At 35.6% G+C, this 26253-nt stretch overlaps 1 protein-coding gene across 4 annotated transcripts; it reads right to left on the bottom strand.

Annotated features, from left to right (window-relative positions):
* Positions 1–139: 139 nt before the first annotated feature.
* On the bottom strand, positions 140–24627 carry TIAL1 (TIA1 cytotoxic granule associated RNA binding protein like 1). 4 transcript variants are annotated; one of them, XM_083363636.1, is made up of 12 exons: positions 24384–24627; positions 12381–12477; positions 9904–10002; positions 9632–9686; positions 9412–9499; positions 7497–7572; positions 6719–6827; positions 5353–5448; positions 5186–5270; positions 3162–3285; positions 2807–2946; positions 140–594 (listed from the first exon to the last, which is right to left on the bottom strand). In XM_083363636.1, the coding sequence occupies exons 1-12, from the start codon at positions 24413–24415 to the stop codon at positions 477–479; spliced, it is 1119 nt and encodes a 372-aa protein (XP_083219762.1). In that variant the 5' UTR covers positions 24416–24627; the 3' UTR covers positions 140–476. The 4 variants fall into 4 exon arrangements, with proteins under 4 accessions (XP_083219762.1, XP_083219761.1, XP_083219763.1 ...); XM_083363635.1 differs by having other exon boundaries at positions 9904–10053; XM_083363637.1 differs by lacking the exons at positions 12381–12477; positions 24384–24627 and adding an exon at positions 10584–11217.
* Positions 24628–26253: the final 1626 nt, after the last annotated feature.

Below are 26253 nucleotides of genomic sequence, written 5' to 3' on the forward strand. Positions count from 1 at the left end.
TATACTGTTGCTTTTGATGTAATCTTTGGTCCACAGAAAAACATCAGGATTTAATTTTCAATTAAAAGCATATTCAATGTTTTTCCCCCAAAAGCTATGATATTAAATGCTGAAGACAAAAGAAAATGGAACCACAATGTTAAGCATTTCTTCCCAACATACCAAATTGTGCAGTCAGAATTGTTTTCAATGACTTTATTTTAAATTTTGTACATAAAGAAAACCTGTTCATACCCATAATGAACAAAACTTAAAAAGGCATAAATTGAAGATATTTGTGTCCTTCATCAAAGCAATTGCTGTGTTAAAGGTCCAAACATTTTCATTCTTCAAAATAAATATTTTTTCTTTCTTTCTGTCTTGCCTCCCTCCCCTTTTGCTTCCTTTCCCTCATCTCCCCAGTGTCTGTATTTCAAGCTTCAGAAAAATCACTGGAAAATGAAATCCTGTCTTGAAATCACACTTCTAAGCAGAGTTCACTGTGTTTGGTAACTTGCCATACCATAGCCAGCCTGATTAGGTATTACCGGAGCAGCTTGTCCCTGGGCAGGCTGAGCAGCAAATCCAGTCATCCAGGTTGCAGGTGGTGGTTGACTAGTTTAAGAAAAGAAAATTGTAATTATTCTTGTCTGTTTCAATTTTAACCACAATAATCTCATTGCCAGATGATGAAAATTAACCCCTTGTAATCTTTTAAACATGACAAGAAATATTACTTGTATTAATGAATATGTACAGCATTCCCCAGAACTACCTCGCAAAACAAACTAATTAGCAGAATTTTTTCTGTTGTATTTGGTAAACAATTTATAGAGAATAGCAACTGAAAGGTAGAGTGTTTACTTCATTATTGTATTGCCCTGTACACCGCCCTGAGTCCTTCGGGAGAAGGGCGGTATAGAAATTAAATTAAATTAAATTAAATTATTATTATTATTATTATTATTATTATTATTATTATTATTATTATTATTATTATTATTATTACAAATTTAGTTATGAAAATTCAAATTATTAATAGCCAAATTTAGCTTTAGCAATCAGATACCTTAAGTGGTCCTGATTTGCATTTACATCTTGAATTTAACTGAATAGAACAGAACTCACTGAACTTATTGAAAAAAATGTACATATTAATTTAGTGCAACCTATTTTGTTTAGATTATGGCTGCATATAATTTTGATTTTGCAAATCTATGGTTCACTACTGCTCACTCATATAGCATTATAATTAATCAGTCTCCCTCCAGAAATTCATACTTAGATGAAAATTAATACTTTACTTTAGAAACACGATACAGATGAATTTTAATATATACTGAGCTAAGAGACAATATATCTATCAGATGTAAAATATTATAGCTACGTTAACAGCACTGTAGGGACCAGCAGCACTTTCAACTTCTCAGACACGCAAAATACTAGAACTGATTAAATCTTTTAAAACTAAAAACCTATCATTAGTTTATACATTAGTTTATATTTGTTATCAATAAATCAATCTGACATGAAAATAGTAAGAGATGAGAATAAAGAATTAGGGGTTCCTATATTGCCTAGACCAGGCATGTCAAACTTGCGATGTCACGTGACATCGCACGACGTATCAGGACTTTTTCCCCATTGCCAGCAATGGGGTGGGTGCGGTTTTGGCATGACGCATCCGGCCTGCAGGCCGGCAGTTTGACATGCCTGGCCTAGACAACTATTGTCTTAACTTCTTTATCTAGAGTGGCGGTGGACCTTAACCTACAATTTATATAACGGTAAGTAATATTTTGAATTTATCTATTGCATTTGTATAGAACTGTATTTTGTTGGAGTTTAATAAGAGCAATACTTCTTTAAATTTTTATAATGTAAAATTTAGACATTTTTACAGTTTTTTAATTATTAAAGTTTGGGAGGAAGTAATGGACTAAATAAATGTGACTGTGTAACAAAAGCAAAAATTTCAGGGGATATTTTCTAGACTTACATACTTAGTACATGAAATTTGATAACTGGATAAATGGATTCTCTGTGTCCCTTTTTATAGTTAAGACTGATATTGCATCTTGGAAAGATAAATGTATCGCTCCATGTACTCAGTAGATTGAAGGTCTGATTACACTTGCTATCTGTGAGTAGATTGCCTATAGATGTAGACTTTGTATGAATATATACACATTTATAAAGAAATATGGAACTGATTTATACAAAGTATACTACCTTAAAAAAACATAAGGTTCATCTCTCTCTCTCTCTATGAATATATTAGATAATTATATAGAATTGTAACTTTATTGTTCTCACAACATATACTCTATTTGTTGTATTTTTCACTTATTTTTAAGCACTTATGTACTTTTGTAATATATATTATTGTTCCCTTTGCTTTTTCTACTACTTTAAAAAGAAAAATAACAAACCACTACTTTAAAAACAAAAACATTTGTCTTATTTTTTATTTTATTTTAATTCCATTTATATCCCGCCCTTCTCCGAAGACTCAGAGGGGCTTACAAGCTTAGCAATAGCCTTCATTCTATGTATATGCCTGCTTATTAGGGCTTTCACACACACCCCCAAGCGGCATTATTACAAAGTCAGCTTAATTGCCCCCAACAATCTGGGTCCTCATTTTACCTACCTCGGAAGGATGGAAGGCTGAGTCAGCCATGAGCCTGGTGGGATGCGAACCTGCACTAATTGCAGGCAGCTGGTGTTACTTAAGGAGGCATTAATGATGCACAAGCAAATATCAGAGTTCATATCCGAGGAAAATTACATATGCAAGTATCAATTTCTGAACAGAAGTACTTACTCAACACCAAAGCCTTGTTGATTCCATGCTTGACCATACATTCCATAAGATGGCACTTGCCATCCATTTGTCACATATTGCCCATATTGCTGTGGATTCCCATAAACCTGACTCCACTGTCCCCATTGACTGTACTCCACCTATGGATTTAAACAATTATTTTAGATAAACAAAAAAATAGAAAATTAATGTGTTTATGAGAAAAATGGAGAAAAAGCGAAAAGTAACGTTCTACGTCTAAAGTTAAATTCCATGTAGGATTTTAGTGCATAAGATTCCATGCACCGATTTCACTGATTTTGGACACAGAGGGTATATAGAAAATACAACACTTTAATGGTAGCCTACCAATTACCTGCTGGAAGTCTTTTGTTGTATCCGGTGTTTCTTTGCCCCAATAGCATTTAACAACATGCCCTTCAATTGTTGTTCCATTGACCGAAACAATTGCATGTGCTGCACTTTCATGAGTTGAAAACCTGAGGCCAAAAAATGGCATGAAATAAAATGTTACTATATTATCCTGCTCTAACCTTGTAGGACTGGTTTAACAATAATTCATTTATCAATAGTTTACTTTATCAGAAGATACAGTATAGTAAAAGGCTGTCAGCCAATTGTTTATCACTAAACCTGATATATGTACCATTATGGAACTTAACAGCAACAAGTCTTTTCTTAAAGAATATACCAAGTATATTTCAACAGTGAAGGAGTTAATTGCGTCAATGTACATAGTTATCTACAGGTAATCATCCAGTGAGATTAAGTTCAGTCTTTAAGGAACCAATGTATTTAAATTCTTAAAAAAATAATTAGGTATGCCATTTACTTTGATAACTTAATATAATTCCATAATTTTTAAGGCTCCATTTCTTTTTAACATACATGATATTGGGTATTTTCTGTATTTCCTTTTGTAAATATTTTTACAAAAATATGGTTTACAGATGAACAAAATGGGACACTTCCTGGCCTTAAGCTTATATCCTACAAAGATGCAAACTTACTGGAGCACCAACACGCACACACACCCGCAACACCAAGAAATCTGACATAATTATTGATGTTACAGGTAGTTCTTGACTTACATCATTTGTTCAGTGATTGTTTAAAATTACATCAGTCCTGAACAAAAGGATTTGCAACATATGCCCAAAGCCACGGTTTGGAGCCACCTGCGACTCTTTCAGCCTTCTCCTGCGGCTCCCAGTCATCCTCCGCCATTTGCAGAGAGAGAGAGAGACAGAGAGAGGCACTTGTGCATCTCTCTCTCCCCCCCCCCGTGTGTGTGTGTGTGTGTGTGTGTGTGTGTGTGTGTAAAAAAGAGAGTAGCCTCACACTGTTCTCTGAGAAGCTGACAAGCTTTTTCAGTGGGGCTCCTGCCTTTGCTGCGTCTCCACAGGAAGCAGCAGAAAGCAGGGCAGGAGAGCCAGCCCAATAAGAATGTGTGTCAGCTTGCCAGGTGAACAGAAGATTGGAGAGAGGGAGAGGGAGAGGAGGAGGAGGGAGGGAGAAGAGGAGGAGGGAGGGTGGGAGGGAGAGAGAGAGAAAAAAAACCCTCATGCACAGCAGCCTCTATTTCTTTTAAATTAAACTCTTCAGGTTTTGCAGCTCCCAGTGGTTTTTTTCCTCTGGGAAACGGGTCCAAGTGGCTCTTTGAGTGTTTAAGGTTGCCGACCCCTGCCCAAAGCTATGGCTGTTGCAATGCCCTTAGGGTCACATGCTGAAAATTAAGGTGCTCGGCAGTCCGTGCACATTTATGACCACAGGGGTGCTGCAAATGCCCTTGTCTGCCTGTATCTCCCTCCATATCAAACTGCCATGGCCTGTAGGACAACTGGTCCTTGCCTAACCACACCCAGGAGTCTCGGCCTTTGCTCACCAGGCCCAGGAGGCTTCAGCCTGCTTCCTACTCCACTGGTGCATGCAAGGATCCCATTTACCTGTTAAGTTTTTCTTCAGTACTGAAGGTTTGGCTTTCCTACTGAGGTCCCCTCGTGCCACTGTCCAAGCAGGCTCCATACTCATGGTAATTTAGAAATGTCATTCTCCAAATTGTGTGAAACCTTTCCTATCCCTCTAATAAACTCGTGCTCCTTTCCTTGGATTATGTCTGCTTAACAACCCATGAGGTTACTTAACCACTGCAATCAGAGGACCTGGGATTGCGGTAGTTGAATGGTCACATGACATCTTGCTTAATGTCTGCTTCACTCAGGAAGCAACATTCTGGTCTCAATTATGGTCACAAATCAGGGACTACATTATAGAGGTACAATTATGATCAAAAGTGATAGCTAAAATATAGTCAGATGTTTGCTTGTTGCCAACATGGTACTATGTTAAGTTCAGAGCACATAATGATAATTCTCCTACCTCACAAAAGAATAGCCTTTAACTGGAAAAGCTCTGGTTTCCACAATTTGCCCAAAAGGGGAGAATGTCTGTCTCATCAACTGATCTAAAAACATTAACATTTGTGTTAGTCATGTGAGTATTCAGTAGTTCACTAAAAACTTTGCAAAGATGAATGTGACTCCCACCTGTTAGTCCAGAGGCAATTCCTCCACAATAGACAGTACAGTTTTTGGGGCTTGACTGATTTACTACATCCTCAAATCTCAGTTGTTTTGTGTTGTCTGCAAGATACAACTTTTTTCTGTTATTTGCATTTAATGAACATACAATATGTCACAATATCACAGTCCACTATATTTGTAAACAGGAAAGACCCTAAACTCAACACTTTTTAAATTATCTCCTGGCAATGAGGATGGCAAAATACTGGGCAGGGAAGTGCCCTTGTCATGTAGATGAAGGACTGACTGACAGCTGTATTTAAGGTGAGCCACTTCCCCTTTGTTAAGGAAGAACAAAGGGAATATTTGCAGGATCACTATGAAAACTATTCTAGGCACCTGCCAGATTGGTTGGTTGCTTGGTTTTGCTTGGCCTCTAGGTATACAGATCTTGCAGCTGCTTGAGGATAGTCTTGCCTAGTTATTTGAGAGTAGTTTGAATCTCTTAATTCTGATGAAATGGTCTGAGTCCTCAAAGCTGTAAGCTGGGCCATCGGTATTTTTCATTCATAGCTCATCTGCTTGGTCAGTCTCCAGAAAGTGAGGCAGTTAAGTCCCAGCAGTAGTTGATGCCAGAGTGGTTTACACCTATTGTGAAAGAAGTTGCCCAATCTCTCAAGAAGATACTAGACCCAAAGGAACTGGACAATATTTTTATCCAGCCTCCATCACTGAAAAGATGACAAGCTTGCAGTTCAGAGAGCTCTGGAAGAAATGGATTATTTGGACTTTTTCAGCTGGCATTCAGATCTGGTTATAGCAGTGAGATAGCACTGATCACACCTGTTGGTAATACTGGCTGTAGATACATTCTGGCCTTCCTTGATCTCTCAGCACCTTTTAATACATTTCTGAACAGCCCCAGGATTGAGAGTAGAAGGCATGAAATTATAGTGGTTCCCTTTCTTCTGAACTGGTTCCAATCAGTGTGCATATGAGTGGGAGAGGGGCAGAGATCAAGCAATACTTCTACTTTGCATGAGACCTCTTGATCCTATCTGCCATATATATGAAGCTGCTGGATGAAGGCATCCGTCAACATATGGTAAATATGGTCGCAATTTTTTTAATTGTTTCCTAGTTTCAATTTCTGGCTACCTGCCCAAACTCATAAAAATGAGATGGAACAGCATATAAACAAACACTGAAAAATTATATGCACAAAAGCAAACATTACAAAAACTATGGAACTGTACATACATTTGTAATATCAAGAAAAGATGCAAAATATTAAATATCCATATTCAATATTGCTGTCAAAAATTTATATAGAAATCATTCTGTTAATATAATTAAAAATGGAATTTCATTTTTGCCCAAATTCACTTACTTTCTTGTGTACTTTTAGGAGCAGGTGGCTTTCGTGTTGCCCAGTTAGTTCTGATCTGACGACCTCCTAACCACTGGCCTCCCATGTGCACAATTGCATTTTCTGCATCCTAATTTTTAAAAAAACACATGGACAATAATGAGTCATAAATTAGAAATAAGAGAATTAAAATATACATTCTATTTTTGTTGCTTTGTGTTTTGCTCAGAAAATATAACCAATTTAGGTACTAGTAGCTTTTCTGGAAAATTAATGTAAGGGAATTAATACTTACACTGAATGAAGAAGATAGGATCTGTGGCTTCCAGATGCTGCTGAATTTGAGTCTCCAATAGTTTTCACTATTGGCCATATTAGTTGGGCTTCTGAGAATTCTAGTTCAGCAACATCTGGAAGGCCACAAATATTCCACCTCACATTTGGAGAACTCAATACATTTAAGACACTTTTAGGTAGAGACTAACAAAGCACCATGTATATCCCAATACAGTTCTCTTTATTTCCATAAGAAGTAACTGCCCTGCAAAATATATCTGCACTCCGTTACTAGTAAGATTAAAAACTGGCATATGTTTTTGTCTCTTGTCTAAAGGGTCAATATAACATTACTCAACCACATAATTAAGCTATAAAATTTTCTGCCTTTCACATAACCAGCGGATTATAAAAATGGGCTATGCATTAGTATACTAGAAATGTCTGCCTGCTTGTATTGCATCCTACATAAATTAGGCTCACAAAATATGAAGCAATTATTTATATTATTCAGCGTACTCACCAATTTATTATAAAATGATACAAAACCATATCCTTTTGATTTTCCTGTTGTCATATCTTTAACTACCCGTGCATCCCTGGGAAGAGAAGCACAGTTATATGAGGAAATATTATAGATATTCAAAATAAAAACTAAAAGGAACCACACACACTGTATTGTGAGCATAGTTTTCCCTATTATAAACTCACTAATCCCTAACTATAACCATTCCTAATTCTGCCTAATACTTCTTTACCTGTTAGAAAAAAGCAGTAGGACAAAAATAAAAAAAATAACATGTAATAAACATGCAACCTATCCATATATCCTGCACTTTCTACAAATCGTTCAAATTTGAAATTTTAAAAGGAACAGAATTTCCTTTTCTAATTATCTACTGACTAGGGTCTTCTAAGGTTTACTGAACTATAAATTACTGTAACATTTCTAACTAGGTTTACCATGCATTTTCTAAATAAATGCCCTTCTGCCTAGTGATATAAAATATGAAATATTAAAAAATTGAAAAAGAGGAAAAAAATAGGAATTAAAAGGCATACATGGCCTGTTAACAGATTTCTTTATTTTTCTTGGTCAATTCTCTACCATCATTTTGGAGTTTGGGCAGCTGTAAATTTTGAAAAATTGACATTTTCAGAAATTTAAGAAAGGAGAATATAACTAACAACAATGCTAAGTTCACCAATATGAAGACAACAAATTTTACACATAATTTTTAGTGAGTAAGTTAAAATGATTGGAAATATAGAACTGCACTGAATATAGAATGTTAAAATGTAAATACTAAGATATGTATATATAAATAATGTATAATAAGAATAAATAGAAATGAGAAAAAAATCTACAACTGAGTTCCAGTGTGCACAGTTCCTTGCAGTTAGCTTCAAGATCCTGTCCATTCTTATGAGCAATTCTGCAAAATAATCAGAATGCTATTACTTTTAATTGTGACTTGGACTTTAGAAAAACTGCAGGTCTCAGGTATAAATCACGATTGAGAAATAGCAACCTGTATTAAATCTTTTAATATTGGCTTGCAAACAATACCAGTACTTACCATATTGAGATAAAAAGCAAAGTAAATCAAACAGACAAAATAAGACTTTGTTGCATTTGAAAATATGAGAAAACATAGAGAAAATATGCTTTATAGCAGAAATATATTCCTGTAAAGTAACACAAGATGTTCAGGGTTTGTTCTGATGTCGTTAAAAAGACAAAGAAAACAATAGGAGAAAGTTTTTCAAGAAACTAGATTAAATAACAAAAGAAACACACATACTATAGCACCTGAAGGAACACGTGCAAAGTTTAAAATGTTCATTTGCAAAGCTATAGATATTTGGAAATTTAATCCCAATGTTCTATCGTCAACGGAGAAAGATACCCTTGATTGACATAATTAATGTATCTTTAAAACAAGACTTCTTTACTTAAAAGTTTATCAAAAGATACGAATTTTAATTTAAAATTTAAAAATCCTAAATGTACTGCTACATTTCAAAAATGCAATCAATGAAGTTTTACAACTGGCTATGTTAACCTACACACAGTCCAATACTACCTATTGTATATAATTATCAGACACTTCCAGCTTCTATCAGACAATGCTCTATAAGCCACAAGAATCAACAGGTTTGCTTTCATTTGCCCACAACACATCCCAACCCATAAAAATGCATATGGATTTGCAAGTATGAAAAGCACATAGCTTTTAACAGAACTGATGCAGAAACCTTATTCATACTTGGGTGGAATAATATAATGCAATAAAAGTAAAAGATAATTCTACACCATTCATATGCCATTATGTAAACAATTCTATGCTAATACATGATAGTGACTTAAGAGAAGAACAATCTTGCTTTTTGATTCTGTTTGTATTAATGATTTAAGGTAAAAGTACGGTACTTACGATATTTTACCAAAAGGAGCAAATGCTGACTTAATATCTTCTGTTGTTATTTCTGGACTTAAATCTCCCACAAATACATGAAAATGATCTGGAGGAAAAAAATACAAATGCATTGCTATATCCAAAAAGGTTAGCTTTCTTATACTGCCAAAGTAAAGCAATGAATGCAATTCAACTGAATACATGACTTACTTGTGTTGCTTCAGAACATATTACTTACTTGACGTATCTTTTTTTTGGCTACTTGGTGTTGTTGCCCAGTTAACTTTTACTTCCTAAAAATAATGAAAAAAATATCATTACTGGCCTAATTTTTATGTCGATGAAGAGGCTGCACAGGCTCAATTCCAACAAAGTGAGTGTTTCTCTTTACAGAAACATTGTTTCAAGGTATTTCTAATTAAAAACCGGGACAAAAATCCTTGCCATGAATCATAAATAACCTATTTGCTTAATTTGCTACATGTCATTCTTTTTTCTTTTGCAACGTACCTTTCCCAAAATTTTTCTCCCATTCATAGCAGCTAATGCAGCAGCTGCATCCCTGTGTTCATAAAATTCCACAAAGCAATAAGGGTCATTGCTTGTATGCTGCAAAACAGAAAATCCAACAGAAGAGTTGACCCTTCTGCTATCGGGTTGCTGAGAAGAAAATCCAGGAAAATATATTACTTTAAAGCTAGGAAAAAAATATTATTATAAGTGCTTACAAAGTAGCTGTAAGAATTGTTGTCTATTCTGTCAAAACAATATCTCAAATTATTATAGCATCCATAAAACTACATCTAGAGGCCTTCAAGTATTAAAAGTGCAGGCTCAATTCAGAACAGCCTTTCTTGAAAATTCATCACACTGTTTAGATGACATGATGGATGACACACTCAGAATCCAGAAGTTTAATTGCAGCTGGACGTCCTAACTGGAATTATCAACAAAATTAGCCTCTGAACTTGTCAAAACTAATGCTGCCAGCTTCTATCGAACGGGATCCAAAGGACACTTGGGATAAGATTACATTTACTATGTTAGGTTACACACATGTATGCTTCTGAAATGGTTCATTCGTTCCTGTAAATTTTACAAATAGAATTAAGTAAGGTTTGAAGGAAAAAGGAGCTTGGTGATAACTGGAGCTATTTCCTTTGCAAACATGTTCAGCTCCAAGTACTTACCAATTTCAAAGCCCAGATTTGGGAGGATGTGTGTGATCGTTTCAGATTTCACAAGGCATTAAAAGCAAGAATGTGGGTTAGAAAATTACAGCAAAATGCAGTAAATCATTTAAAATTAATAATAAATAAATAATAAAATGCAAAATAAATATTACCAGTTACCTACTGGTGGTTGCTAAGAAAGAAATAAAAGGACTAAAACTTTTAATATTTAAAACATACAAAACTCAATGTTATGATCTGTATACCCAACCTCCACATAAGTATTACATATAACCGTGTTCACTAATCTGGGAAACACTATACATGTACCAACAAAAGTATTTTGGTCTAAATTTCTAATGAACTATATATTGTGCCATTCTTTTTTATTGATAATATATAAGAATCCCCTTGAAACTACAATAAAAAAATCAGAATATGAATTTGGAATTAAGATAAAAAATATATTTCCTTTGATTTACCGTGTACCCAAGACAGATTGTTATCAATATTGAGAAAACTGTTGTAAAAGTTAAAGACGTCACACTTAGCAAAAAATGAACTTTATGATTTCAGTTGGTATGAGAACCAGCCAATGGCTATAGACTAGTAAAAGTTGATCAAGATGATTATTTTCAAAATTGCAAGTACTATTATTTATTTATTTATTTATTTATTATTTATTAATTTAATTTATATACCGCCCTTCTCCCAGGGGACTTATTGGACTGTGTCTGTTGTAATTTCAACACATTTACAAGTAGACCTTCAGGATTAAAAAAGTTCCAGTACTTGAATAAATCTCTTCCCTGGAGCTATTAAAATTAAAAAGGAGAAATATTTTGCAGCTTCTAGGTTTTATACTCCTAGTTTCTTAGCACTTAAAAAGAACCTAATTTCAAATGGCTATATATTCCCACAAAATCTCAATTTAATAAAAAAGGAAAGAAAAAAGGCAGATTGTAAATCTCTCGTATTGAAAATACTAATTTCTCTCATTTATGTAGTTATATATACATAGGACTTCAAAATCCATATTCTAGTCTTTTGGTAACATTAAAATAAAACTTTCTTTTTAATAAAGAAAAATACAACTTGTTGAAAATTACTAAATGAATCCCACTCAGGTAAATTTCAATAGTCCAATAGACAATATTGGTTCTCTGTTTCTGAAGTTCTATCCTCTCTAAAAAGAAACATTTGGTCATGCAAGGGACTGCAGAAAAGCAAGGCTAGATACTAGTAAAACATGTTTTTATTGTGATGTTCATCTGAAACCATTAACAAAGTATAAATTATTCAAATAAAAACCATAGCTGCAGTCCAACTGTTTTTCTATGTAATGACTAATATTCATAGTAGTCCCTAATAAGAAATTTCTTAGATTCTTTATCTTTTTTCTGTCACAAAGTAGGAAAAAGCTACCATTGAGATAATCTCTAAATAACGTATACAGCCTGAATTATCTTGTAGAGAGTATTCCTTCCTGCCTTCATTTGAAAGAGTATAGTTGTAGTTAAACTAAGCACATATTTTACAAGAGACAGAAGAAATCTTTCTGGTGCCAAGAAGAATCAATAAGCATATATTATATACTAGAAACCTTTTTCTAGTTAATCAAGATTTGTCAGTTAAATCAATTAACTAAGGTACAATCCTAGTCAATGCTGGCTAAATTAAATGTCCTCCTAAATTAAACTGTTCTTATTTTGTGTTGCAATCTTGATGTTTTTTTTTAAAAAAGCAGAATTAATAACTGCTTTTATGTGAAATTTTAAGATATTTCATATAAATTAGATTGTGAGAACATATTACCTCTGTTATCATTTTACAGCTTTTGCAAGGTCCAATTTGGCTGAATAATTGAAGTATAAGGACTTCGGTCACATCTCTGGAAAGATTTCCTACATAGCTAGATATAGAAAAGAAAAGATAATATTAATGCCATTAATTTATGTCTTGCCAAGATATTCTGCAGATATTAAAAGTAATTTTATAAACACGCCATAATACTTACAAATACATTACACTCTGTTAATCAAAAACACTTTAATTCTGAAGTTCTTCATTATAATTACAAAACATTGCCACTGAAAAATCGCATGCAGTTAACTAATTAAGGTATAAAACTAGAATGCACAATGTATACCTCCGTGTCTTGGATAAAGTCTTTTGTGTGGGTGTGTGCAACTGCCTGGACAAGTCCTTACAATTTCCTTGGGAAGATTTCAGAAGTGGTTTGCCATTACCCACTTCCAGGGCTCACAAAGAGTGACTGGCCCAAGGTGACCCAGGTGGCTATGTGCCTAAGGAAGGTCAAGAATTCTTGGTCTTCTACTTTCTAGCCTGATACCTCAAGCACTATATAATACTGACTCTTATATAAAAGTTTCCCCCATTTGTCAAATCTTAATGACACAGAGAATTATTAAATTCTGTCCCCATCCTTTTTGGAAATACTTCCCAGATCCACCATTAAACATGATCTTTCTCTCAATATTCTGATAACTTAGGTACAGGAACAATTATTTATTTGCTATTTTTAGGCAGATTAATGCTACCAATATAATGTACGACAAATTGCCTTTCAACAGATAGATCTTTACAAGTTGAAAAAAGCAAGGCAGGCACCTAGAAGCAAAAACAAAGTGTGCATTTTATATATTTTTAGAAGAAATCTTCGAAGAATACAAACCATTACCCTTTAAAATTAAAAAGTAGGCTATATGTACAGTTGTGTCATTTTGAAAGAATTCTGGCAAACATTATATTCAGAACTAAAAAATACTTGGGAAAATTTAGAAGCAGTATTTTTCTGGTTGTGAAGGAAACTTTCGAGGGGGGGAAACCCCAAATTGTACATATATTTTCACAATATACATAAATCTTTTGCTTACTTATATTATATCCTGTTCATATGCAAATACAAAAGAAGTCAAAGCAACAATATATTCTTACATAGCACCAGAATTTATTTGTAATGCTTCAAACAGTGGTTGGGAGCTGGGCACACTGAACCTGACAGAATATAATGCTGACCTGTAGCAGCATCATGATACGGAATTCTAATCAATGTGTATTTCAGGGTTGCATAGGAAAAAAAAGGATCTCTGAAAGCTCAGTTCAGCACAATGAGTAAAAACACTACTGTATACTTTGTTTTCACTGGTAATAACCCACGATCCCTCAAAACATAACTATCTGAAAGATACAAAAGATATTCTAAAAAACAGTTAGGAAAATAAAGATGAAAAATCTTAAAACTACAAGTAAGCCTCAATATACAACCACAATTGGAACTAGAGTATCAATCATTGAACAAAGCAGATGTTAAATGAGATGTCTCATGACCACGTCACTCAATAACTGCAATCCCAACAGTCCTGGTTGTTGTCATTAAACAGATGGAATCCTAAGTAAGGAACATGAAGGTGCTTTACAGGGTGGGGGAGGCCCCGCAAAGCCTGGTGCAGGCCATGTGCAAGATCGGGGTGCTACTGCATTGCAGCGCAAAGTCACAGCAGCCCATGAAAGCCTCAAATGCCCCAGGTAGGCCTAGATCAAGGGGTGAGATAGGCAGGTGGAATGAGTTAGTATAAGTGTGGGCGAGCTGCCAAACTTTTTATCATGTGACCATGAGGTGCTTCAATGGCTATGACTCTGGGCAAAGTCATAAGTTCCTTTGTTCAGTACTGTCATAATTTCAATGGTCACGGAGTGAATGGTAATAAATCAAGGACCCCTGTACTTTCTACTTTTAAATATATTATCATAAATGAATAAGCCAATAATTTTATTTAATATTTGAAACTCTTAACATTAAGTTAATACTTTTGCAACTTTTCTGCAACAATCTTTCATTTCTATTCAAAAATGCACAAATTATTTGACCTTAAATGTAAAAAATCAGTAATAAAGATTATAACCCTATACACATTTAGAGATCTCACTAAACCCACAGCAACCCTCTGAATAGAAACAGCATTATAACTTTTGTATGTTCTTGAATAGAAGAAATATTCTTAATATTACACAATATTCTGCAATGAAATAGAAATATAATGAAATAGAAATTTCTTATTTCTTTCAAATAAACATTTAAGATATTAATTTATATGATGACCAGCACGGCAATATAGCACTTATTTTCAGTCAGTGACAAAATTCACTAGGTAACTAAGCTTTAATTTCACACACACAGTTTAATCACTTTACTTAGATATACTGCCTTAAGATTCTGGAGAATAATTTGACTATTGCTGAAGAAATAAAAGTCCAACAAAGGCTAGAATTCTTGTCACTGTCCTGAAAAATCAGACATGTGGATCCTCTATATCAGAGGTGTCAAGCATATGGTTCTATGGACCTCATGCAGCCACAATACTCCTGAGGCTGAAACCAGATTGTGAACTATTGAACAGAATAAAATAAAATAAAATAAAAATACAAGAAAACATAGGTATTAAATTGTAAAAATAAATAATACATTTAAACACCAACTATCATAAAACCCTGGGCTCATGATTTGTGAGGAGTCCTACCAAAGTTCATCACCTTGCCTTAACTGCAACAGTGAGGTCTGGTTAGCACTGCCATGTTGTGAACTGAATAGGAGCACCAGACTATAGTAGCACCAAGTGACCCTGCTGGTGCAATTAAGCCAGGGGTGTCAAAGTGCCAGACCGTGGGCCGGATGCATCATAGCAAAACCGCACCCACCCCATGGCAAAAAATGGCAAAAAAGTCGTGATATGTTGCGTCACTTGATGTTGCAAGTTTGACACCCCCTGAATTAAGCCGAAGCAGCAAGCTTGGGCATTTGCCTTCCTGCCCCACAGCAAGCAGGCAGACTCATGGCCACCAGTGCACGAAAGAGTTGCATTAATTTCTTTTCCTCCCTTCAAAATTTTCCTCCTCCTCCAAACCAGGTTTAAACTTCCTTTTTCCTCTGAAACAAGTTGAATTCATTTCCCTCCTTCCTCCAGAAAAGGTTTAAATTATATCTGTTGAGTTTCAGGCTGCACAAGGTCCATGATTGTTGTTAATTTCATACTAATACAATAGCACTTAGACTTATAGTGCTTTACAGCCCTCTCTAAGCAGTTTACAGTGTCAGCATATTGCTCCCAACTATCTGGGTCCTCATTTTACCGACCTTGGAAGGATGGAAGGCTGAGTCAAACCTGAGCTGGTGAGTCAAACCTGAGCCGGTGAGAATCAAATTGCTGAAGTCAACAGAATTAGCCTGCAATATTACATTCTAACTACTGTACCACCAAGGCTCTTAATTAATATCAATTTCAAAATCAATACTGTAATATAAAATTTAAATAAGCTCTTAAATATAAAAAGAAAAGAATGGGGAAAATGAAAGGGTGCTTGATACCTTTCTTTTTTTCTAATTTTTTATTTCATTATAATATCAAATTGCAAATGGGAAAGAAAGAAGGAACAAGTTTTAAATGGTTACAAAATACTGACTGCAGTTAGTAGTGACTAGTAAGATTATGTTATCATTTGTAACCTCATATGCACAGAGCCAGTTTCGTATTAGCGGTTGAAGTATCAGACAAGAACTAGATAGTACTAGTCCTGCCTTTAGTACAAAGCCAGCTGGGTGATGTCGGGGCAGTCTCATTCCTAGGAAGAAATGAACTGCCAAATCACTTCTGGAAAAGACTGCCAAGAGAAGTGCAGGGAGCAGCTGCCAGGAATCCAAAACAACAGAGGCACACAACTTTCAAGTGTTAAACTTTCTAATTTATACTTTTAAGAAATATGTAAATATTTTAACATGTCTGTTACAAATATCTACAATTTACTCAGTCTAATATTCAGATAGCAATAGCACTTAGACTTATATATCGCTTCACAGTGTTTTGCAGCCCTCTCTTAGCAGTTTTCAGAGTCAGCCTATTGCCCCCAACAGTCTGGGTCCTCATTTTACCGACCTCGGAAGGATGGGAGGCTGAGTCAACCTTGACCAGGTGAGAATCGAACTGCCAAACTGCCGGCAACCAGCAGTCAGCAGAAATAGCCTGCAATACTGCATTCAAATCACTGCACCACCATGGCTCTTCAAATATGTGCAATACTTTGTTTGGGAAAAGCTCAGAAAACAATTATTTCCTGCATATGGTATGTCAGAAATTAGAGGGAACATTGCACAGAGGTAATAAGTGAGAATATGAGGAGTTGTGCAATAATTTGGCAGTAGCTGAGGAGAGGCTCAGAGTGGACTTGGGAAATACGCATGCACACACAAACACACACATACGCAAACTGTACCATTAATAGATAATAGATTTTTGATAATAGATTTTCTCCATCCATACACATACACAAACACTGAAAACAAAGTCAAATTTGTAAAAATATATTTCTTTTCTATGTAGTAGTTATGTCTAATCCCTGATTTTAATGTTAATTAATAAAAAATATAAACATGTGGCTTCCTAAGTCAAAATGCAGCCCTTATATGACAATAAAATAATAAAATTAAAAAATGACAATAAAGGTTATCTTATCTTATGGTTTAATGACCCCAATTTCTATTTAGCAACAGCAATAGCACTTAGACTCATATACTGCTTCATAGTGTTTTACAGCACTCTCTAAGCTGTTTAACATATTGCCCTCAACAATCTGGGTCCTTATTTTACCAACCTCAGAAGGATGGAAGGCTGAGTCAACCTCGAGCCCATCGGTATCAAACGCCAGACTGTAGGCAGAGTTTGTCTGCAATATTGCATGCTAACCACTGCGCCATTAGGGCTCCCATTTGAGTTTGACAAAACTGCTGTACATCAGCGATGCTGGTGCTGCCCATTCCCAGGTCTTCCTACACCCACAGGATTTGACAGAAGGATGAGAAATGTGGCATTAAAACTCTTAAGTTTAAAAACAGAGATAAAGATGTCTGAAATCTTCATAAAGTTTGATCTAAACAGACATGACAGAAACATCCTTTCCTTGACCTAAATTATAGTTAGACCTGCTTTTCTTTACCGTCTTTAAATTTTCACGATCAGTACTGCACCACTCTTTGTGTGCAGCTTGCATAACATTACTCTAAAAAGGAATAGCTTGATGTATACGCATATATAATACTTTGAGAAATATCTGCATTTTCTTGTGTCTGAGCATCCTGTAAATATATGGATCACAGGAGGTGGAATATTTAAAAGGAAAGCTTCTCTTCCTGAGGAAATGCATTAGAGCAGACATGTCAAACTCACGATGTCACGTGACGTCGCACAACGTATCGGAACTTTTTCGCCATTGCTGGCAGTGGGGTAGGTGTGGTTTCCCAGTGACACATCTGGCCGCAAGTTTGACACCCCTGGATTAGAGGAAGGATTCCTCATCTTCTCAAGGGATATTAGGGACAAAGTCACAATAATCTATCAACTCCTACTTAAAACCAAGTTTGTAATACACTGCTTTCATTAAGATTACCTTAAATATAACAAAACATTCAAGTGTTCAAATTGTAACCTCTTTGCATCTGCAATGTGTTAGAAATAACTATGGGAAAGTAGGCTGGTCATTGGTGAAACTTGGCAATTAATATTGAAGTCTCAAACACAGCAAGTGTTGTAAACTAGATGAAATTGGTTCAAATCTAATTGAACTACAAATTCTCTGTCCAGAAAATACTGCACTGACTGCTTGATGAATACCAAACACAATTTAAAGGGTATGGAAACTCTGTTTTGACTCAGAATACCCCCAAAGACCTTGAAACTCCATGATACCATATGAAATGCTAGTACATTTTGGGAAGGAAGAGAAAATGGGAGACAGATATCCAGAACTAACCTGAATAAATTCCTGAAGTCAAGACATAGATTAGAATAAGAGAAAATACTACATTCAATTCTTAACTCACTAAGAAGCTGAATAATAATTTGCTGAATTGTAAAGATTATTTTGAACCTGTAGTCTATAAAAATGTATTCTACAATAAAAGTAGTTTTTTTTTACTTTTATGGACATAAATTAGCACAGGATTGGTCAATATTAGGACTGTGAAAATCCTATAATATAGTTCCTTAGCAATGTGTAGGAGTGTGCAAGAAATGCCTGTTATGAATTACTGAAACAGCCATACCTTTTCCCAAGCTCTTGAAGTTATTCTTTATACTGCTCTCCGGCTATATATGCATATATGTACATGCACATCCATGTAGCAGCTATCATGAGAATTTGAAATGTGTGGTTCATATGCATTGCCACAATCAAACAGCTCTAATGAATATTTATTCGGCCTTAGCTGCTTACTTTAATTTTTGCTATCAACTAGTGAGCATCTACATTTTAGGCCAAATATGGCATAGCCTTCCTTGAAATCTGGAGCAGCATTAGCTAGAGGGATATCAGTATTTTAACTGAAAGGAGCTTGAGGAGGATGGCTCTGTGCTTTTAATCTCTCATATAACATTCAACTTTTCAACTAATTAACTCATCCAGGCCAGACGAACACCCTAGAATAAAAGTACTAAATTAACTCCAATCCATTAAAGATAGTTTTTTTTAAAAATATTTTAAATATACTTACTTCCCTTTCCAAATGACTATTGTTATATCAAAGCTAAGTGTGAAAGGAACATGGACAATTTTCAGTCGACTAAAATAAGCTTTATCTTTTTTTCCCTTGGAGCTTCATTTTGGGAAACACAAAATATCCATCATATAGCATTAACTTTCCATAAATATGTCTGTACTACATTGTAGTACATTACATTTACAATATTCAACAGAAGAAAAGATTACTCATAAGTCACACACTCTTCTCAGCAAAACAACTTTTCTTTTTATGCTTGAAGTACTAACAAACCTAAAGCAACTAGGTCAAAACCAATAAATTCAAAAATACCTTTACAACAAAATGTACTATGGCTTGCATTATAACAGCATGGGCTGAAGTATATTGACATATCTAAGCTTAGAAAGCTAGAGGGCTTAATTATTTTTGCAAACTGAAATGCACTCTGAAGTCTCCATAACCAAAAGGGCACAAGATAATGCAATGCAGCACAATGAGTATGAATGATAACACTAATGCAAAAACTCCATTTCCAACTTAGCAGATAGCCTTTGCTTTTTAAATGCATTCAGTCAAAAAATATAAAAGAACCAACAATGAAAATATACCATCAGCATAGAAATTGTTGGTAAAAAACAGATGACTTGTTGAATTTATTTATGTATGTGTACTTTCTACATGTTCTTGACTGTGAAGCTTTCAGAAAGATTTTGAAGATGAAAACATTCATTACTATATTAAAACATCCTGAATAACACCATCATTAGGAGTCAAATGCACATACACTGCATTGAATGCATACCCTTAAGCAGCAAATCAAAGCAATGTGTACTTTTGTACTTACATCACTTGTGTGCAAACTTAAACAAAATGGTGCAAGTACATGCATAAGCACTCACCTCTGGCCTTCCATCTATTTTTATTTAAATTTATTTATTTACGCCATACACATTAATACACCAACACAAAATCCAGCTTGCCTACAAAAAAGACAGTTATCATTCAGGTAATGGCATTATGAATATAGTCTTTTTCTTCTATATGTCTTGCTGGCTATCATCTCCATGCTATATGTGTGATGAGTCCAGAAGACTTTTCAGTCAGTTTGACCCAGGTGGGTCAGACACTGAATCCCGGAACATACATAAAATAAAATCCTGGCCATGCATAAAATAAGTTGAGTGAGTAGGGTTGAGGATGGGTGAGAAGCCATTGGAGGATTGATGGATGAATCCTACTGGAATTCAAGTGCACAGAGACTAAATAAGCCCAGATGTAGGCTCTCAGGAACTGAGCTATGGACTTGTTACATATGACTTCTCCAACATACGAATGCACTGAATGTAACCCAAGTTACTTAATATCTTATAGACATTGGCCATTTCTGGGCAATAGGTGGATTTCTGAAAAGTTATAGAGATTGAAGTAAAAGATTGAGAAAATCTATTGGGGAAGCAGAAAATTATTTTAATGGGGATAAATTGTTGCACCAATTCAATGTCCAAGCAGCAGTAATGGGGGGAGGTATTTACCATATAATCTGCTCTAGAATATTAATTAAGTTCTTTTAATTCAAAAGAGGTCTGTTTTGAAAAGCAAGGAATGAGAACTGAGGGGATGCCTCTCTATTTCTAACTAAAATCACCAGACTACTTACTAGTGAATCTAACTAAACTGGAATAAGCTGTGGAGGTTGTCTCAGATACAGACAACCAATTACTTATCAGCAGTCACCACCTGCAGAAGCATCAAGCATCAGCTGAGAAGTCTAGTTTGCTTTCAAGATTCCAGTAAGCCTTTCTTTGGTGCAGGGGTGTCAAACTCGCCACATCATTTGACATGTTGCGACATATTGTGACTTTTCCCCCATTGTCGGAGCTGGGGTGGGGCAGTTTCGGCATGTGGTCCGTGGGCCAGCAGTTTGACACCCCTGCTCTAGTGGTAGCTAAATCCAAAATGGCTCCCTGTGACATTAACTCCTTAAATGCCTACTGCTTTGCCATAAATCCCTCCCCCATATTCTTCCCTTTGCAGCAATAGGAAAATAGTCCTTCTATATCTATACTGATTCTGACACTAGATCAACTGAAAATATCCCAAATCTAAGAAATAAGACAACATTTACAGCAGCTAAAACAGAACAGAATATGCAAAACACTTTTTCTATGTGGAATGGCTGTATTTTGAATCATAACAGAACAAAACAATGGACCATTATGTTGCATGTTACATTGGCTATAGAAATGAAACCAGCTAATGTCTCAATAATTAAAAGGAATATACAAAAAGCAAACCAGAAGAGCAAGTTGGATAACTTTCCTATTTTGGATTTACAAAAGAGACATGTTAAAGTTTTGAAGGAATTTCTGAGAAGAGACAAAGAGAAAATGAAAAAAAATCAAGTTATGGGACATTATTCAAAAGGATAAATGATCAAGATTATTAAAAGCAAGGGAAAAATATGAAACTAGTTTATCTGATCAAGGTTAAATTATGTTGTTTCTGGTAACCCTTATGGGACTTCCACTGATTAGGGCTGAATGAAAAGGCTTTAAAATTTGTCTATAGATAAGAGACCAGATATGGAAAGAAGAGATCTTTTGTAGCACTGTAATCTCCAAGGTGGTAAGTTACTGAAATTTTTTGCTCTTGTCATGATGAAGGGGAAGTTATTTCATTATAATTGTCTTTTTTCTTTAATATATTTCTTTCTTTCCTGCACTTTTCTTTTGTAATTTTCTTAGTTTGTATTAATCTTATCTTTGCAAATGTAAACTTTAATAAAAATTAAAAATTTACAGTTCAGTGTACATGATTCATGCACAGAACATTTTTTATCCTTCATAACTATTATACTTTCTAAGAATATTTAAAACATATTACCATTTGTCTATAGATAAGAGACCAGATATGGAAAGAAGAGATCTTTTGTAGCACTGTAATCTCCAAGGTGGTAAGTTACTGAAATTTTTTGCTCTTGTCATGATGAAGGGGAAGTTATTTCATTATAATTGTCTTTTTCCTTTAATATATTTCTTTCTTTCCTGCACTTTTCTTTTGTAATTTTCTTAGTTTGTATTAATCTTATCTTTGCAAATGTAAACTTTAATAAAAATTAAAAATTTACAGTTCAGTGTACATGATTCATGCACAGAACGTTTTTTATCCTTCATAACTATACTTTCTAAGAATATTTAAAACATATTACCATGCACTAAGTAGAAATGTAGTGAACTGATTTATATACTCAAGACCTCTTAAGTTCAATTTTTCACTTTTTTTACTCCACTAAAATTTACAAATTAGTAACAGACATAAAATTTTATCAGTTTTGTTAATAATAGATATTATCAAGTTAGGTTCTCTGTCTCTCATCAGCTAGGAATCTATGTGGAACAATTTGAGTTTAATAGCTAAACTATACTTTCTTAAACAGCAAATTTACAAATTTTTATACATTTCTTCCCAAGCTTAACCTAATGCTATTCTGCATCTGATTTTGTTTGTCTGGAGGCTCATCACTACTTCATCTGAGCATGTAACCCAGAACAAAAATGACTTAAAAATCAATTATGTTTCCCTCTTTTTTCTAGTTCCTCCTACCTAAGCCAATAAAATTCACAAGCTTTCGTTATTTTGTAAATTTTCAATTAGCCTTACAAAATGGCATCTTAGGATTTTGATTTTTTTCCCTTGTGATAAAGCATCACTACTATCATGTTTTACTGTTCTGATTTCTGGGATGCTTTTTACATATTTTTGTTGAGCATATCCTCCTTCAACTAAGACCCTCCAATTTTCACTTGCAAAGTAGTCTATTTTGCAATCTATCTCTAAGTTATATTCCTTTTACTTGTTACATTGTTCAAATTTTCTGAGTTCCAAACCTTGCAATTTCTTAATATGTCATTATTAAATATTACACCTTACTAACATTACTTGAGGGATTACCTTCTCCATCTCCCTGTCCCATATACTCCAACAGGGAAGGTTGCTTCTTTTAAACTGTCATTTTATGGGACCTAAAACATGCCTTTTCTGTGGTTGTCCCTGCCCTCTGGAATGATTCTCCCCCCAATACAGGCAGTCCTCCTGTTTAGTGACCATTCAAAGTTACAACGGCACTAAAAAGTGACGTAACTGTTTTTCACACTTATGACTATTGCAGGATCCTGAAGGTCATGTGATCAAATTTCAGACACTTGTCAACTGACTTATGACAGCTACATTGTCCCAGGCTCATGTGATCACTTTTTGTGACCTTCTGATAAGCAAATTCAATGGGGAAGCCAGATTCACTTAAAAACTGTGTTACTAACTCAACTCTGCAGTGATTCACTTAACAATCATAGCAGGAAAGGTCATAAAATGGGGCAAAACTCATTTAACAAATGTCTCACTTAGCAATATAAATTTTGGGCTCAATTGTGGTCATACGTTAAGCACTACCTGTATAGGACAGGCACCCACTCTCCTTGTCTTTAGGAAAATTCTTAAGACCTGGCTCTTTCTCAGGTATTTGGGGTCATTTGAGTGGGAGCTCCCCTCTAAGGTTTATTATGGTCTGTGCTTGGTTGTCATATTTCACATTTTAGATCGTGTACTTATATACTTGGTGCTGATTGTATGATGATGATGTTTTTGTTTTTAAGTCTTTAAATACGTACCTATTCACAGATACATCAATTTTCTTCTGGCAATGTGTCTCCTACCTTATGGAGATCCCTCATGATGAGTCAATATTACTTTCCAAAACTTTTCTACTGCTGGAGGGAAGGCCAAATCTACAGCATATGCCAAGCCCTACCAATTGGCAAAAGGCAATGGCCCTCATGGTAACAATACCACAGAAAAGGCTTTCTAGGTTCCGGGCACACCAACATTATCAAATTGCCGGTGCAATGTGAATACAAAGTTACCGACCTACGCATTTTGTTAAAAAAAAACACAAACTTTTCACACACCTCCACCGTTACAAAGAACATCCACCCTCCAGTCTACTGTGGGTTTACATCCTGCACAATTTATCACCCGCCCTTATGAGATTTTGTGGAAGACGGGGAACCCTCCAAATCCTCTGTACCTGTGTCTTTCCTATAAATTGAGGTGAGGTATCTTTCCTTCTTTTGTCGCAATTCCCCTCCATACCCGCTTTCTTGACCCGTTTCCCTCCAAACGCTCCTTCAGAGAATCCACCCTGCAGATCCTCTCTACTGTCATCGCTTCTTGACCCACCTACCCAGCGGCCAACCCATCCCCGTCCCACTCACAGGGTCTTGGGCTGTCCGTCGTCTTCCATCATGCTACGGGAAAGCTGCTCCCAGGAAGAGCCAGGATGTTGCACCGAAGAGGGCGGGAGAGAAGCGTATGGAAACTCCGAGACACTATTTAAAAAAAAAAAGGAGCCGCCTCAGGCCTCTCGCTTTTTCTTAGGCCTCGGCAGCCCCCAAAGTAGGATTCAATAGAACGCTGAGTGGGGAGGGGGGGCGTTGAACCAAAGGGTCTACAAAATGGCCGCGGTCGCCAACCACTCAGGAAATCATGCAATGCGCAAGCGCAGCGCAACCCAGCGCGTGACGTAGAAAGGGAATGCTAGAGCTGCGTTTCTCAACTTTGACGACTTTCAGATGCGTGGTCTTCGACTCTCAGAATTTCCTGCTGGCTGGGGCATTCTGGGAGTTGAAGTCCACGCATCTGAAAGTTGGTAAAGATCGAGACACTTTGCATTGGAGTAACAACAGGCGTGTTGCTTCCTGGTTCACGACAGGGATTAGGGAAGAGACTCCGCGTTTGCTATGAACAGGAGGGGGAACTGGCAGTGTTGGCGAGGCGGGCTGGTGGAAGGAAGACAGCAGGATGATTGATAGGGGGATTTCGAAGTGTCTCTTAAATCCTTCATTTCGAATAAGGTTGTGCTGGATTCGGAAGCTATAATGCCAATTCTCTTTGGGGCTCGTCTGAAATGCGGTAGAATCGGGGCTCAGCCAGAGTCACGGGGAGGCGCAACCCAATTTTTTCCATGCTAGCAGGTCTTACACCTATTTTTCCCAGTGTTTCATTTTACAGTTTATTACAAAATAGTTTCCCTTGAAATCTGTATCCAGGGTATGTTTACTAACAGTCTTCCGCTGAGTAAGACTAGTAGTAAGAACAGAATAGATTAGTTCTCTAAATGTTTACCCTAACTCAAAATATTTCTCTTCTTCTGATCCTCACTTGTAATAAGAAACATTAATTATAGATTAGACTTGGTAATTTTGCCTGCCGTGATTACTGATAAAAATGTTCAGAAGGAAGCATCAAAGGAAATAAAACAAATCCAATGAAAATAAGTTGAAATTGAATAGGCTTAGTCTGGTGTTGTTTAAGGAGGGACAATATGATAGTACTATGTACCTAAAATACCTGAATGATTGTCACATAAAAGTTTAAAGATTAGTTGGACAAGGACTTTCATAGTGAAGCCAATTCTTTTTTAAGAACCGGATGCTGTTTTTTTGTGGGAGATTTTTTAAACGGAGGTTATGCTTGATGCTTTTGTTGTATGTTCTACATCAAGCAAGGATCTGAATTAGGTGCATGGAACGCACCATGTCCCCCCCCCCTTTCCATGTTGGAGGCATAGCTATGAAGTCAGCAGAGAAGAATCTTAAATGTGTACCAATGTACAGACATTGTATGGATAATATATAGCCATGGAGATGTTGACTTTTTCCTTAATGTACCTCCTGCAATTAAAATTCAAGGGTGTATGTGTGTGTTGGGTGGGGAGTACAACGAGGTTGGTGGCAAAGGGAGATAGATTTTTTTTCAGTGATGGCACCTCAGTTGGATTCCTCAAAATCCCAAGCTTTTATTTTCTAATTGTTTTATTTTTTTATAATTTTGTATCATTAGCTGTATAATTGTTTTATGAGTAAAATATATTATAAAAGATGGTTTAAAATACGAATGCTAAGGTATTGTTAGTCATTTACCCTTTAAATCAATCTCCCATTCACTCTAATATGAATAAAATGTCAGTCAACTTCAAACCCTTCCATATTTATTTTAATTGCTGTCCTTGACTTCAATAAATGTGATCAGGACAATTGTACTTTATCAAAGTCTTGCCTCCCAACACTCAATGCTGAGGCACCA

The sequence above is a fragment of the Vipera ursinii genome (genome assembly GCF_947247035.1).
Source record: "Vipera ursinii genome assembly, chromosome: 5".
Taxonomy (NCBI): domain Eukaryota; kingdom Metazoa; phylum Chordata; class Lepidosauria; order Squamata; family Viperidae; genus Vipera; species Vipera ursinii.